Genomic DNA, 16,668 nt, shown 5'->3' with positions numbered 1-16,668 from the left:
ACAAGTCTTTTGGAGTAGGAGAGATACTGAGAGAAATTGCACAGAGGACATGAGTCTTGAATGAAGGCTAAAGCAGAAAAAAACAGTCCAGACAAAGGGAACATTAGATTCAAAGGCACGTAAGTATAAAAGTGCATGGCATATTCAGGAAATATACAGTGACTTTGGTATAACTCTTACAGATAGTACAAGGGAATAGCAAAAAATGAGCTGGAGAGAGAGGCTGGGTTCCCATGTAAAAGTCTTTTATGCCATGTTGAAAATTTGGGACTTTTTCCTAAGGACTTATGAGGAGCCATTAAAGGATTTTAAGAAAGAAAATGTATCATTTGATTTCTGTTTTAGAAGATAACTAGCTCTGGTGGAAGTATGGCTTAAATAGGTAGAGACTGGGGGGGAGGGAGAGTTACTAGAAAACTTGTAGTAGCCCTGGTGAAGGGTAATGAGGGCCCCATATAAGGAAGGTGGAAGGTATGGGTAGGAGATCTATTTTGAGAGAGAGTCAAGAGGTGCAATAAATAAGACTTTTCATCTAATTAAATGTATATCGGTAGGAAGGGAGGGGCATTAAATATTCTCTGAGGTATCCTGGTTGGGTGAAATAGTGGGCAGAGTTGCCATTCACTAAGAACTACAGAGGAGGAGAAGGGTTTGAAGGTTGAGGAGTGGGAATAAGCTGAATATGAGGTATGTTGAGATGAAGATTCCTGTAAGACACCCAGGAAGAGAGCTTCAGTAATCAGAGATAGTATTCTGGAGAAGGATCTAGGCCAGAGAAAAAGTCATGAACAAGCTTTCCTAAGAGCCCCTACTTGAAAGTGTGTGGGGCATTCATCTTATCATCATCAAAGGAGGGAAAATCAAGACTATTGCTCTGCCTTAGAGACCAAACTCAGTTGATACAGGTCAGAGAGTTCAGAGTAAGGTTTAAATAATAAAACAACATTTGGCATAACATACACAATTCTAGCAGATGGAATAGTTACAAAGTATGAAGACCTTTTTAAAAAAAAAATTTATTCATTATTTATTTATTTAGGCTGCGCTGGGTCTTAGCTGTGGCATGAGGGATCTTCGTTGTGGCACGTGGGATGTTTTGTTGCGGCATGTGGGATCTTTAGTTGCGGCACGTGGGATCTTTTTTAGTTGCAGCATGTGGACTTCTTAGTTGTGGCCTGCAAACCCTTAGTTGTGGCATGCATGTGGGATCTAGTTCCCCGACCAGGGATTGAACACAGGCCCCCTGCTTTGGGAGCTCAGCGTCTTACCCACTGGACCACCAGGGAAGTCCCTGAAGACACTTTTATTTGCTTATTTCAGAATAAGTACAGTTAACAGTCTTGTTCTTCTCATTACATTGCTATGTTCAAAGATCAAATTCTTCAGAGACCAAGCTATAGTTTCATGAGTAGGAGGTAGTAACAGGCTTTACTAAAGTCTGTTTGGTGACAGATTCATAAACAAGCTCTGTGATTCTTAGGGAGAGTTTTATATGCTTCATTAGGTCAAAAATAGTTGACACATGTTTAACATTACATTATCAGATTAATTTCAAACACATTATATTAAAAGGCATAAAAGGTATGACTTTTTTTTAAATAAATAAATGAAATAAATTTATTAAAAAAATAAATAAAATAAAATCATGGAGATCAAAATATCAACAAGATACAATCTTTCAACTTAAAAAAAAATAAAGTAAAAATAGAGAAAAATGCAGAATTTGTAAAGGAAGCAGCGATCTGCAGAGTGGGGCTGGAAGTCACCATGTAAGTGTGATATTCTCCAGAAAAAGGTCTTGAAATTTAGTTGAAGCAGGTCAGAGCCCAAAGCTATTCAACATGGGGCCCTCGCATGGGAGCCACTAGTGTATAAGAGGAAGAGATTAGATGCTGGAAGAAACATGAAAAAGAAAAGAAAACCAAAACTCCAACACGACAACAGGAAGATCCATCACAACCGTCATCATTATTGTCGTCGTCACCATTACCATCACCATCAGCTGCAGCAGCAGCAACTAGAATGATCTTTTAAACCACCAATGACTTTCCATCTCCGTCAGAGTCAAAGCCGTATCTTCCCAGTGGCCTGAAAGGCCCCCTGTCCGCTGGCTCCCCAGCTCCTCTCCGCCCTCACCAACTATTACTGTCCCCTCCCTCCTTCTTCCCCAGCTGCCCTGGCCCCTGGCGCTGCTCCAACACACCAGGCCCCTCCTGCCCGAGGACACTTACACATGCTGTGCCCTCTCCTCTGCCTGGGTCGCTCCCCCCCGCCCCATCTTCATGGCTTCCTCCCTTGCTTCCTCAGGTTTTCCTGAAAGTCAAAAAGGTATGACATTTTTATAATCATGTTGCCTCTTCCTGTCAAAGTCAGCATTTATAAATTAAAAGATACAGTTTTCTCATGATCATTGGACACTTGAACAATCATTGCTGAAGAGGTCACATGGGAATCAGCAGAAAGTTAATGAATCCTATTACAAAAAGCCACACCTGCTGAATGCCTGAGAAGCTTATCTCACTCACATTTATATAAAAGAAATTTTCAAATTATCTTTTAAATTGGTATGTTAGGCATCAATATAATGGGTCAGGGTGGGGTCAAAGCATATGACCTTTAAAGAAGGAAGTAAGACGAGAGGAAGTAGAGAAATGGAAGAACAATAAATTGGGTAAATCCATAATTACGTAACCCAGGAATCTCATCAGAGCTCTGTTTAAGCAACCAGGCTAGACCAGTTGTTAATAAAACATTTAATTTACAAATTATTTTATGATCAAAACTGTTTACTATTGTGGACTATTGGTGCTTCAAAAGAAATATAGAGATTTTTCATAATTGTCCATGTTGTTAATAGAACTGTCTTAGCTCTGTCCAGGCTTAACTCTAAGAACTGGCATGAAAACTGCTGATTGCTCCCAGGAGTCTAACCCTGCCTAGTTTCTTCTCTCCTCTCACCACCCTCCTCCCCTATTGATGCACAGGAACCAGCTGTGCCTTAACCGAGAGTTTGTGGTGTGCTCAGAATGATGTACACACATTTTCCTTTGCATTTATATCTTTATGTCTTGCTAGCCTTTTTGCCTGTGTAACAACTAAAGAAGGCACTTCATTCCTGATTAAGTGCATTTTACACAAAGTAAGAAGGAGAAATAAAGTTAGAGTCTGAAAAGTACTTTATTAGCCATGTTACTAATCCTTCTAGTTGAATTTATGTAACATCTACCAATATTTTTTCTTTTAATTTTATTCAAACCTTAGTTATACAGAATTGGACACCTTATTATGACTGGTCTTGAAGAAGACATTTTTGTTTATTCTTTTGTGGGTTTATTAATAATAATAAGCAGCAGTACTTTTGAACTCACCACTCAACCTGGAATTGATACATTGAATGACTTATAGCAGCCTCTGTGCTTCTCTTCCACCCTTTACATTGGCCTGAATCTTGTGTTTATCATTCTCTTGATTTTAGAAATATATATAAAAGTTTTATGTATATATGATATATGCTGATCATATATATACACACATAAATAATATGTTTCTAAAAATATATACTTCTAAAAATTGTTATATACATGTATCTGTGGTTTAGTTGTAGTTGTCTTTATTATATGAGTATCATGCAGTATGAAGTCATCTGGGACATGTTCTTTTTACTTGTAGTGTTACTAATATATTCATATTGTAGTATTTTATTGTGTAAATATACCATAATTTATTTGTCCATACTTCTGTGATGGCTATTTAGGCTGCTTCCAGTATTTTGTTTATTTTTAGTTATGAAAACTGTGGCTCTGGATATTCTGGCATGTGTCTCCTGGAGTTTCTCTTGGGTATATGCCTTTTAGAGGAATTGCTGACTTGTCAGTTATGTGAATACTCAACTTGAGATCATTTCAAGCAATGCATAAGAGATCCTATTGGCCCTCATCCTCTCTAGCCCTTGATATTTTCATGAACCAAGATTATATTTAACCCTATTGTGTCCATATCACCTGAGGTTCCTTCTTTTCCTTCTGCCTCATGAGGAACCATTTATACATGCTCAACTGGTAAACACAAGAAGTGTTAGAGAGTTAGGGATCAACACTTCCAACCTTAGAAAGGATTGAAGGAGAATCTCCACCTGAGTCAGCTTCATCTCCCAAGATCCTGGAATCAAATTTTGGTCAAAGAAAAGTAACATAACAAACTCATGAAAGTAGACCATTGGCCCGCCATTGGCTTGGAACTGAGCCTCTTCTGAACCCAGTCACTGAGACTCTTGTTTGTACATCATTTGTTACAGCTCATTTACTCTATAATTCAAGTTGAATTCCCAGGAAACAGATGAATGGATTTCTTGCTTCTGAATCTCAGTTTCTCCACTTTTCTGTCATTGTCACCAAAGGCAAGTTCGTCTGCCTGACACACAGTGAGGCCAAACAAACCGACATGTTGGAGTTTGGAGCAGAGGAAGATTTATTGCAGGGCCATGCCAGGAGATGGTGGCTCGTGCCCAAAAAACCCTGAACTCCCTGAAGGGTTTCAGCAAAGCATTTTTAAAGGCCAGGTGAGGGGTGGGTATCGCAGGGTATGTGATCAGCTCATGCACAATTCTCTGGTTTGTTGATAGTGAGGTAACAGAGCAGTGTCACATTATCAATCCTTAGGCTTCAGGAGGTGTGGGGGCTATGTGCTCATGGTCATCAGGTAGTTACCATCTTCCATTTGTTGGGGGGGAGGGGTTCACATCTGTAAAACAACTCAGGAAATGTGCATCAGATACTATTATCTAGGTACTTCAGAGAGCAGCTAAAGCAGAGGACATGGCAGAAGGGCATGCCCTGGGAAGGCCATAAAGGGTCCTGCTCGGTTACACCATTTCCCTATATTAGGTTCACTGATCTTTCGTTGTTTAGATCGTGGCTTGTGTATCCTACTGTCTTTCTCCCTGGCCTGTTTTCCCAGTAAGAAAAACTCATTTCTAAATTACTTCCTCTAGCCTCATTCCAACTTTCGTGACCAAGTTGGTCTCCTGATCAATATCCTTCCCCTGTCCTGCTTTCCACAAACATAAAAGAAGCAGTTATGATTATAATACTGTGAAAGAAAGAGGAGTTTCACAAACCTTTCTCTTTTCCTTCAGTGAGACTTATTCTATCTAGCCTTTAATCCTTTCTATTTTTTTTCCCTAATGCTATAGAGCAATTTAGCCTTTGGAAGAAATTTATTTTATTGTATGAACTTTAGTTAGCTTACAGTTTTTCTTTTCCTTGATACAACTTACTATTGTCCTTACTAGATATTCTTTAACACACATGTGAAAGATAGGCAGGCAACTTTTCATAAGCTGGAAGAAATCAGGGGAGGAAAAAAGGGAATTAAGAAGATCAAAGGAGCTGTGATTAGTGAAACACAAAAGAGTCCAGGGCCTTGCTGGAAAGGTGTGAAGAAAGGCATGAAAAAGATATTAAGACACACAGTTTTTTATGCCAAGCACCAAGTCATACTGTCAGCTGAGATAGCTTGATCACTGATGAGAAAATGATGACAACAATACAAGGTGAAGTCAATTCAGACTGAGGGATTAAGAGGGAAGCAATTTGTAATGATCTCTTCAGACACACCAAATGTTAACAAGTAATGTGTTCTCATTTAAGTAGTGGCTACACAGGGAAAAATGGTTTGCTTATTTATTTATTTACTTACTTTTTTTTTTTTGGCTGCACTGGGTCTTCGTTGCTGCGCACGGGCTATCTCTAGTTGCAGCGAGTGAGGGCTACTCTTTGTTGCAGTTCTTGGGCTTCTCATTGCGGTGGCTTCTCTTGTTGTGGAGCACAGGCTCTAGAGAGCGCAGGCTTCAGTAGTTGTGGTGTGCGGGCTTAGTTGCCCTGTGGCATGTGGGATCTTCCTGGACCAGGGATCGAACCTGTGTCCCCTGCATTGGCAGGCAGATTCTTCACCACTGGACCACCAGGGAAGTCCTTACTGACTTATTATGACTATATTTTTTAGAACAGTTTAAGGTTCACAGCAAAATTAAGGGGAATACAGAGATTTCCCATATACCTCTGGCCCCATTATCAACCTCCCCCACCAGAATGGTATATTTGTTGCAGTTGATGAACCTAAATTGATACATCATTATCACTCAAATTTCATAGTTTACCTTGTGGTTCACTCTTGGTGTTGTACATTCTGTGGGTTTGGATAAATGTATAAAATTAGGGTATCATACAAAGTATTTTCAATGTCCTAAAAATCCTCTGTGTTCTGCCTACTTACCACCTCTTACCTCTGGTATATTTATTTAACAAAATAATTCAACATGGATTTCTTGGTTGGCCTTTCAGGATATTAAATATGTGAATTGCTTTGCAAAATTAAATTTTTAAACTTTCCACACACTTAATGGTTTAAATAGGGACTGACTACAAAATAACCATCACAGTCTACAGAAATTGAATAATATGAAGAAAGTTAGGTGGCTGCAGTATCCATGGTGAGAAGAGACACAAGCCCTGAACCATCAGATTATTAAGAAAAAGAACATCTAAGTGCTTAGATGCTAAGTTGCCTTGGAGCAGAGGGAAAAAAACTCATGTGGAGTAAATAGTAGAAGAGGACTCAGGTCCTCCTGTGCCTACAATTGTACTAATAGGTCCCCTAAACACTGCCCAGGTGCAAGGCACTCTCCTTAATCCCCACATCGACTGGGGGCTGCTGAGAACGCACCAGCCTCACATCTCAGAGCTCCTCTAGTTAAGTATGCCCTCACAGGTGTACCCTCATCCAGCTCTGTGATTCGTGTCTCCCTGCTGAACTTCTCTTTTCTCCCCTCCCTTCCAAAATCTTCCACAGAGCCCACTGGATCTGTTTTTTGGTTTGCAAAATTTCCAGTGTTTTCACTTTACTTATTGCACCTCCCCTCAGACTCCTGGCCTTAGCTTAAACCTGAGGACAGCAGTTCTCTTGCAGCCTTCTCCCACAGCTCAAGTATCTCAAGATTGGGAGTTGCCATGATACCCTTACTCTACACCGAAACTTCCAGCCCTTTCTGTCTCCAGTTTTATGTGCAAATCCTTTGAGGTTACTTATACTACTTATATCACCTCTGTCCCCTCACTGTTGTCATCAATCAACCTCTAGGCCACTTCTACCCAATATTGAAGACTTCATAATTTTTTTCTATTCCCCAGCCCTGACATCACACTGAGTGACTATCAAAGTTTACATTGCTGACCCAACCAATTCCCCAGCCTGTTAGTTCCTAGAATTCTGTGCTTTCAATCCCTTCCACCTCCACCATACTTCAGTCTCAAAGTCCCATGACCACATCCTGGACCTCGACCTTGTCATTCCACAGAAGTGCCTCGTCTACGATAATAGTGTTGGATTTAGGACTCTCTGTTCAAAGCCTCCTAACTTCCTAGCTCTCTCATTCAGTTGCTTCTCCTACATCTATTCTTCACAGGGAACTCCGACTCCCCCCATTCATCAGTCCTCTCTGTTTTCCTTCCATCCCATCCAACTTAATTGTTACTGTTCATTAATCCAAATAATACTTCAACTCCTTGCTTTCTATTCCATCCAAATGGCTGGATCCCACTCTGCTTGATTCCAGTGGTTTTCTTCCTCTCCATAGAATCCACGCTGTTCAGTGCTACAATGAAAACATATAACAAAACCTCAAATCTTGGGGCCACTCTTAATTCATGGTCTCAATCTTCAACTGTATGCTATTCACCCATACTTCTACTTTATTGATTAAGAGCCTGTGTTCTGGAGACAGATTGGATCCATTTGAATCTTGATACCAACTCCAGCACTCACTAGCTGTGTTACCTTAGGTGAGCCACTTAACTTCTCTGTGTCTCAATTTCCATATCTGTAAAACAAGATAATAAAGTATTTACTTCATATGGTTGCAGAGAAGATTAAATGAGTTAGAGCAATGAATGAATGATACATAACAACTTCTTGTTGGGTTTGTACATTATTATTATTGTTTCTTTAATTGGATTTCTGTTTTATTCTTTCTAGTAGTTATTTTTAACCTTTATCATGTGTTCCTTCTACTTAGAACCCTCTTCCTCCTGACCCACCCACACTTATTTGGCTGACTCCCATTCATTCTTTCAGTCTCAGTTTAGATTTCATTTTTTTCTGAGAAGTCATACCCTATCTTACTCTGTAACCCTACATTTGGGTTAAGGGTCCTTTCTCCATACTCTCATAGTTGCACTTCCCCCACCATACTATTTATCACTCTGTGTTATAATCGACTGTAATCCCCTTGAAAGACCTAGATATATCTTGCTCTTGGTTGTATCCTTAGCATCTAGCACAGAGCTGGCACATAGAAAAAAAATCAATATATATGTGCTAAATAAATATATGAATAATATTTGAAAAAATGAAGATCCAGCCAAGACTGTGAACTCCCTTGGGGCAGCCATTATGTATTATCTTTGGATCACTTTTAATGCCTAACAAAGATTCTTGTAATACTTAGGAATCAATAAATATTTTTCAAATAATCATTTTTCTATGTCTCCTGAAAGTTGTTTTTAAAATTCCAAGGGATTCATACTCTTTATCAATTTGCTTCTTCTCTACATGTCAAAATAGTCTCATTCTTCAACTCAACTAAAAAATAATCTTCTCCAGGAAGCTTTTACCAATCCCTTTGTTCTGGCTATCTATTGCTGTGTAACAAACTACCCCAAAACTTAGTGGCCTAAAACAACAATCTATTATTATGCCTCACAGTTCTGTGGGTGTTCTGCCATGTGCCCGGGGCTGCAGTCATCTGAAGGCTTGACTAAGCTGGATGTCCAAGATGGCGCACTCCCATGGCTGGCAGTTTGTGTTGGTTGTTGATGAGTGAAACGCTCAGCTGAGGCTCTTAATTAGAGCAACTGCATGTGTCCTGTCCATGTGGCTTGGGTTTCTCACACATAGCAGCCTCCAGATAGGTACTCTTCTTATATGATCACTGGCTTCCAAAAGGCAGGAAGCAGAAGCTTCCAGGCCAGCTAAGGACTATGCCTGGAAATGGCTCAGGTGTCGCTTCTACTGCATTTTATTGATCAAGGCTATCACAGGCCCCCCTGGATTCAAGAAAGTGAAGAAATAAACTCCATTTCCTGCTGAAGGAGTGTTGAGATCAAATAACAGAAGAGGTATTGTTATGACCATCTTTGAAAAATACAATCTGCTAGATCCCTTAACGCAAAATTAATCCCTTTCTTGTATGTTCTCTAAGACTTCATTTAGTCCTTTTTTTTTTTTCTTTCTTTTAACATTGATTTCCACCTCTGGGCCGAGAATTATTTTGCAGGGAAAGGTATCTCAATCTATATGCACAAAACATTGGGTAAATGGAATAAAATTATATGACTGAAGCATATAATTATTTTAAAAGTATATATAAATGTTTTATGATTAAATTTATTATATATTTTTTTAACCAACCCATATTTGAAATTCAGATACTGTGGGGGATCTGCAAAATTTTTATATAAAATTTACTAAACATTGATTAGTTTATATGTTTGTCTCTTCTTGAACTAGATTAAACTAGATTGAACTAGATTGACACCTGAACTAAATTAGGTGTCAGTGGGCCTGAGTACTTAGCTTGACAATCTTTAGATCCCTAAAATCTAGCAGATTAAATCATGCGTAACAGATGCTCAATATAATTTGGCTTGGTTTGGTTACAAATTTTATTTAAAAATGTAATCTCTACCATTCATTTATACATTCAACAAATATTGATCAGGTACTTATTATGTTGCAAACACAATGGTTTTGGCCAAGGATAAAATGGTGAACAAAAACAGTTTGCAGCTTAATGGGGTAGACAGATATTGATTACAGAATCACCCTAAGGATGTAAACTTTCAATTGTGATAAGCACTTTGTATTAGTTTCCTAGGGCTGCCGTAACAGAGTACCACAAACAAGTGGTTTAAAAAATAAATATTTATTGTTTCACAGTTCTGGAGGCTAGAAGTCTAAAATCAAGGTGTCAAGAGGGTTGCCTCCTTCTGAGGGATGTGAAAGAAAGATCTGTTCCGGGTCTCTCTCCTTGGCTTGTAGATGGACGTCTTCTCCCTGTGTCTCTTCACATCATCTTCCCTCTATGAGTGTTTCAGTATCCAAATCCCCCTTTTTATAAGGACTCCCATCATATTGGATTTGGGGGCACCCTAGTGACCTCATTTTAACTTAATTACTTCTGTAAATACCTTGTCTCCAAATAAGGTCACGCTGAGTTACTGGGGTTAGGACTTCATCATATGAATTTGGGGGTCACAATTCAACCCTTAACATTTCTCAAAGGAAAAGTCTGTAGCACTATGAGAACTCATAAGAAGGGGTTTGAGATAGTTAGAGTGGCTGAGGAAGGCTTCCTTAAGGAAGTAAAGCTGAGTGGAGACCTGAGGATGAATGGGCATTTACTAGAAAAAGAGGAAAGAGAAGAAGATTGTTAGCCACAGAAATCTTTTGGTGAGGGAGAGCATGATGAGTACAAGCAGCTGAAGGAAGGCTAGCAAAGCTGGGGCAGAACAGCGATGTGATCTCCATAATGAAAAAATATTATGGAGAAAATCTTAGGCCTACGATGATGTCATTTTTCTCTGAGAAGATTATGTTTGCTTCTGTCAGGTGGCTGTGGTTACCAGCAATCCCAGATGAACATAATCCAGTCAGGGCTAGAGATGATTCCTAAGCCCACTTTGGTCCTTTTGATCATTGATTTATTTCCAGTTTACCCTACTTCTAAGATATACCTGTTTAGGGTCCTAACCCAAAGCCTGGGCATTTATTAAACCCTTCTGAACAGGAGGTTGGGATACATGTCCTAAACTCCAGATTTTGTCCTTCTAACTTCATGAATCTATCAAAAATTCTGTTGAAATTCTTTGCCTCCCCTGTAATCAGTAGATAACCCTAGGTGTGGCTCCAAATGCCAAGTGCACCTGCCTGGGCTTCCTATTTCTCTTAGCAGAAGATTTCGTTCAAATGACCTGTTTCACTATTACATCAAATGGCTGCTTGTGGAGAATCAATGGTCAAGAAGTCAGATGAATGCTGGTAGAATAAAAAGGAAACTTGACATTAATCAAGCACAATGATTATGATAACTAGCAGCAGAATGGTGAAAATGAAAAGAGATGGAGAAACATTACAGGGTAGAATTGGCAGAACTTGGAATGGATTGGATGTGGAGAATGAGAGAGAGAGAGGTGCCACAGATGACGCTTAGATTTCTAGCTTGAGCAACTGGATGGATGAGATGTCATTCATTGAGACATCCCATCCAACCCATGTGAAGAGAACTGACACAATTTGGGGCAAGGATCACAAGTTTCAATTTATATCTGTTGATTCTGAGGTGCTTTGAGACATTTAAAAAGGTACATCAATTAAACATCTATATGCATGAGCTCAAAAACGAGATCTGAGTGGGAGAAGTAAGTTTTTGCATCACCATGGATGTGGAAGATAGACCAGGATGGAGGCTTAAGAAACCCCAACATTTGATTGCCCTTCTTTGCAAGGGTGAAAGACAGAAAGAGGCGATGGCCAGAGATGTATGGAAAAAAACAGAAAATGAAGGAAATTTAGTGTTTCCAGAAGAAAGGTTAGTTAACAGTATTGAATGCTGCTGAAAATTCGAGTGTGATAATTAAATATAGATGGTGTTCTCAAATTTAAGTTGCTAGTGGTGAGGCATTAATCACTGCAACCTATATAAAGCTATTTAGGAGGGCAACACTATAAAGCTTTGAGAAGACAATAAACAAAAAAGTTGTTATAATCTCAAAGTAGGGAAAGATTTCTTAAGCAGGATACCAAATGCATTAACGATAATGTAAAAGATTCATAAATGTGACTACATTAAAACAGATTCTCATCATTAAAGATATTATATAGTTTAAAAAGCAAGCCACAGAATGGAAGAAGATATTTGCAACATTTAAAAATGACAGACCCTGTACTCAGATCTCTGAATAGCTCAAATGATCAATAGAAGAAAAAACAGACAGCTCAACCGAAAATGGGCAAGACAGACACTTTACAAAAGAGGAGATCCAAATAGGTAATCAATAAATGAAAAAGTGTTCAATCTCTTTATTAATAACTATTTATTTATGTAAATTAAACCTATACTCCTCCTCACCTTACCCAACCACTACTATGTTTAAAAGTTTGAGAACACCAAGTGCTAGCAAAGATGAACTCTCAGAAGCCGCTGGTAGGAAAACACATTAGTATACAATTTTGAAACAGTTTGGCATAATAAAGGTGAAGATACATAAACCTTTGACCAGGGATTCCACTTCTGTGCATAAAACCCTAGAGAAAAATCATGCACATGTGTACCAGGATACATGTACAGAAATGTTCTTTGCAGCATTGTTAATTAAACCAGGCCATCATTTCACAGTATACACATATATCAAACTATTATGCTGTATACCTTAAATTTATACAATTTATATATCAATTAGATCTCAATAAAACTGGAAAAAATAATATTCTCAGGCCAGAAACAACTCAAATGTCTTTCAACAGTAAAATGGTTAAATAGTCTGTGAGATTTCACATAATGAAGAATCATACAGTAATGAAAATGGATTTTATGCGAGATCATATGGATAGATCTCATCAGCATATTATTGAGTTAAAGAAGCATCTGCAAAAAAAAACACACAAGTGTGATTCTAATTATCTGATTCAAAAGCAGGCAAAATTAAATTATATTGCCTAGGGAGGTATACCTAAGTGGTAAAACTATAAAGAAGCAAAGATTGGTTATCACAAAAGTCAGAATGTTTACCTCTAGGTGAAAGTTTGGGGATTGTAACTGGGGAGGAGTTTGGGGGAGCTATAGGAGATTGGCAATGTTCTACCTTTTGATCAAAGTGGCTATATGGGTGTTTGCTTTCTAATTATTCTGTAAACTGTACACATGGTTTATGATTGTTCTGTATGAAAGTTATATCTCATCATACAAAAGTAAAAAAAAAGAAAACCCAAAACTTCCTTGAAAATTATACTGCTTAATCTTGAGTTAATCCCATTATTTTTGCAAATGGTATTTTCCAGTAGTGACTGAGTAAATCAGTGTGATGACTGAGGCTATGACCACACATGTTGTTGCATTTAGCCAGCAAAAATTCCCTGTATTTGTGGAATCAGATAAAAATATGAAAAAAATTGCTTTGATTCCTAGGTTGGATCATTAAATGCGTGCTTCCTTGCCAAGAGGAATTTCCAAGTTAATGTATATGAAGCTAGAGAAGGTAAGACAATACTGAATAATGTGAGATGTCGTTCTGATTCTTTGACTTCTTCCTCCTTAGATTTTTTTTCCTTTTTTTTTTAAACATCGTTATTGGAGTATAATTGCTTTACAATGGTGTGTTAGTTTCTGGTTTATAACAAAGTGAATCAGCTTTAAATATACATATATCCCCATATCCCCTCCCTCTTGCATCTCCCTCCCACCCTCCCTATCCCACCCCTCTAGGTGGTCACAAAGCACTGAGCTGATCTCCCTGTGCTACTTGGCTGCTTACCACTAGCTATCTATTTTACATTTGGTAGTGTATATATGTCCATGCCACTCTCTCACTTCATCCCAGCTTACCTTTCCCCCCTCCCGTGTCCTCAAGTCCATTCTCTACGTCTGCATCTTTATTCCTGTCCTGTCCCTAGGTTCTTCAGAACCATTTTTTTTTTAGATTCCATATATATGTGTTAGCATACGGTATTTGTTTTTCTTTCTGACTTACTTCACTCTGTATGCCAGTTTCTAGGTCCATCCACCTCACTGCAAATAACTCAATTTCATTTCTTTTTATGGCTGAGTAATATTCCATTGCATATATGTGCCACATCTTCTTTATCCATTCATCTGTCGATGGACACTTAGGTTGCTTCCATGTGCTGGCTATTGTAAATAGAACTGCAGTGAACATTGGGGTGCATGTGTCTTTTTGAATTATGGTTTTCTCAGGGTATATGCCCAATAGTGGGATTGCTGGGTCATATGGTAGTTCTATTTTTAGTTTTTTAAAGAACCTCCATACTGTTTTCCGTAGTGGCTGTATCAATTTACGTTCCCACCAACAGTGCAAGAGGGTTCCCTTTTCTCCACACCCTCTCCAGCATTTACTGTTTGTAGATTTTTTGATGATGGCCATTCTAACCAGTGTGAGGTGATACCTCATTGTAGTTTTGATTTGCATTTCTCTAATGATTAGTGATGTTGAGCATCCTTTCATTTGTTTGTTGGCAACTTCTTAGATTTTAAAAAGAAAAAAATTTTAAAAGATGAACTGTTAGATTTCATTAAAAACCTCAACTATCTAAATTTAACTTAATGCAAATATATTACTATCTGTGTTTTCTTTAAAAGAGTTAACAAGGTATTTTAATTGGCCAGATGGCACCAGTTTTTCAGGTGCTCTATGCTCATCCTGTATTAGGATATAAGAAAGTGTGTGTAACATGGGGTTTACTTCCAATATCTTAGATATCCGAGTGACTAAATTTGCACGTGGAAGAAGCATTAATTTGGCCCTTTCTTATAGAGGACGACAAGCCTTGAAATCCATTGGTCTGGAAGATCAGGTACCTTGTTAATGCATTTTCCTTATAGAAAATAACACCTGCTGTTTTTCAACAACTGCACGGTCTTGATTTCTCCTAGTTCAAAGCACCACTTAATGCCAAAGAAACCTCTGCATGAGAGCTCATCTTACAAAGGTTTTCAAACTTCTAAATTTCACAACAGGGTGAACATTTCCCACTTGAAGCACCCGGGGGGACCAGAGCAGGTTGTGGGGCAGGCAGATACTGTATCTGGTGGGAACTTGATCATCACTTCTGACACTGGGCTCTCAACAGTATCGTGAACCTCTGCCTACAGAAGTGTGATCTGAGATGGCATCCAGGGTGAGAGGAGGCAGGGGACCTCCGTTCTTTTGACTACTTAGGTCCATAATCTCTTATCCACAACTCTGTACTCCAGAAGTTCTGGGACTAGAAAGCTTTTTCATCACCCACTCAGCAGCAAACTTGACCTGATGTGAGGCTTTTTATAGCCTTTTTAAAAAAATCTCATTTCGTGTGAATGTGTTTTACTAAAGAAATATTGTGTTATGGGGCGGTGCCCTAGACTCCTCTGTGTGTCATATAATAACCACATATGCACTACATTGCCTATCTAAAATTTGAAAACTTCTGAATTCTGAAACCAATGAGCTCTCAGTGTTTGGATTTTGTGCCTGTTGCACATTTTCCTTATATGGATTCAATGTTGCTAAACTTCTCACTATCATGTATCTTGGAAATGTGAAGAGAAATAATATATTTTTATTGATAGTACTTTTGCAACAGTGTGTCTTTGAAATGATATATAAGTCAATATAACTGCCATTTGCATTTCCACATTTTTCTTAGGCATGTGTAGGAAAACACTTTGCACTGGATTTCAGGAATCCTGGGATTTATCCCTCATGCATTACTCTCTTTTGTGATCATGAGAAAAATAACTTAATCTCTCTGACAATGAACCATTTCTTCGCTTGTAATATTTGATTTAGACCAAATAAACTTGATGTCTATTCTAAAATCTAAAGGTTAAAAAAAAACCTAAAAACTAAAATTTGCAGGAACATAGTTTTTACTGATTTTCTACCATACTGTGTTCTCATGGACCTTTACATTATTTTTTGATTTTTGGAAAATACTTGAATAATCACATTTTAAAATCAATATCTATCTTACTTGCATGATGCTGCATTATGGAAATTGAAATTGATATTTCTGATTTTATTTCAGATTGTATCCCAAGGTATCCCCATGAGAGCAAGAATGATTCACTCTCTTTCAGGAAAAAAGTCTGCAATTCCCTATGGAACAAAGTCACAGGTAGGTTTACCTGGAGATACTTTTTTTTGTAAAATGGTAATAACTGAGTCTAATGTCTGGAACCTGCTACTTGCTTGTTGGCCCTGCCTTCTTCTCTAACCCTATCTTTGACATCGCTTGCCTGTTTAGAATGCAAGAACATATACTAGTTAATTCATATGAGATGCTTAGAAAGGGCCCAGTCCCTAATAACCATTCAATAATGGTTATTATTGTTATTGCTATTAGGCTGTTTTATGCCTCTATGCTTCGCTCATACTGGCCTGGGATTGCCCTTTCCCTCCCATCTCCTTTCAACTAGATAGAGATTACCATGTATTTATTGTTAAGCATACTATGCAAGAACAACGCTATGCAAACTTAAGTTTTATGATGCTATTGCCTCCCCCTAACTGACTCTCTTGCCCCAAATTATTATTATTCTAGTTATAATAGAATTTATAGAATGAACTGGAAATGCTTTCAGTATTGTATAATTTCTCAAACATAGGCCAGATGATGATGTAGTGTTTAAGAAAGAAAATCCATTATCCTGCTTTGTGTTTTTCTTCTTATCTTTGAAATAGTAATGTACAGAGTTGGGCAAAGTATTTATTTTTATCTGATTACACTTTCTTTCTACGTTTATTTCTTTGAGAGAGAGAATGAATGTACCATAAATCTATCAACCATAGAAAAACCCCAGCTTGCTTTATCCAGCAATGCCTCATTTTGCAGAGCCCA

The 16,668-nt window shown here is 38.2% G+C and overlaps 1 protein-coding gene and 1 long non-coding RNA gene across 2 annotated transcripts in view; both read left to right on the top strand.

The window, feature by feature from the left end:
* LOC309605589 overlaps window positions 1-16,668 on the top strand; it is a 582,281-nt gene that overhangs the window by 35,482 nt on the left and 530,131 nt on the right. The window lies entirely within an intron of this gene.
* The window catches only part of KMO (kynurenine 3-monooxygenase), a 59,340-nt gene that overhangs the window by 11,717 nt on the left and 30,955 nt on the right, over window positions 1-16,668 (top strand). Inside the window, exons 2-4 of the mRNA XM_082340964.1 lie at window positions 13,241-13,310; window positions 14,546-14,643; window positions 15,856-15,945. Of these exons, the coding sequence (XP_082197090.1) occupies window positions 13,241-13,310; window positions 14,546-14,643; window positions 15,856-15,945 (258 nt within the window). The remainder of the gene's footprint in view (window positions 1-13,240; window positions 13,311-14,545; window positions 14,644-15,855; window positions 15,946-16,668) is intronic.

This window comes from Balaenoptera borealis (assembly GCF_965194805.1).
Source record: "Balaenoptera borealis genome assembly, chromosome: 1".
NCBI classification, from domain to species: domain Eukaryota; kingdom Metazoa; phylum Chordata; class Mammalia; order Artiodactyla; family Balaenopteridae; genus Balaenoptera; species Balaenoptera borealis.
Note: the sequence above shows the minus strand (reverse complement) of the source record. Positions and strands in the feature narration are given on the sequence as shown.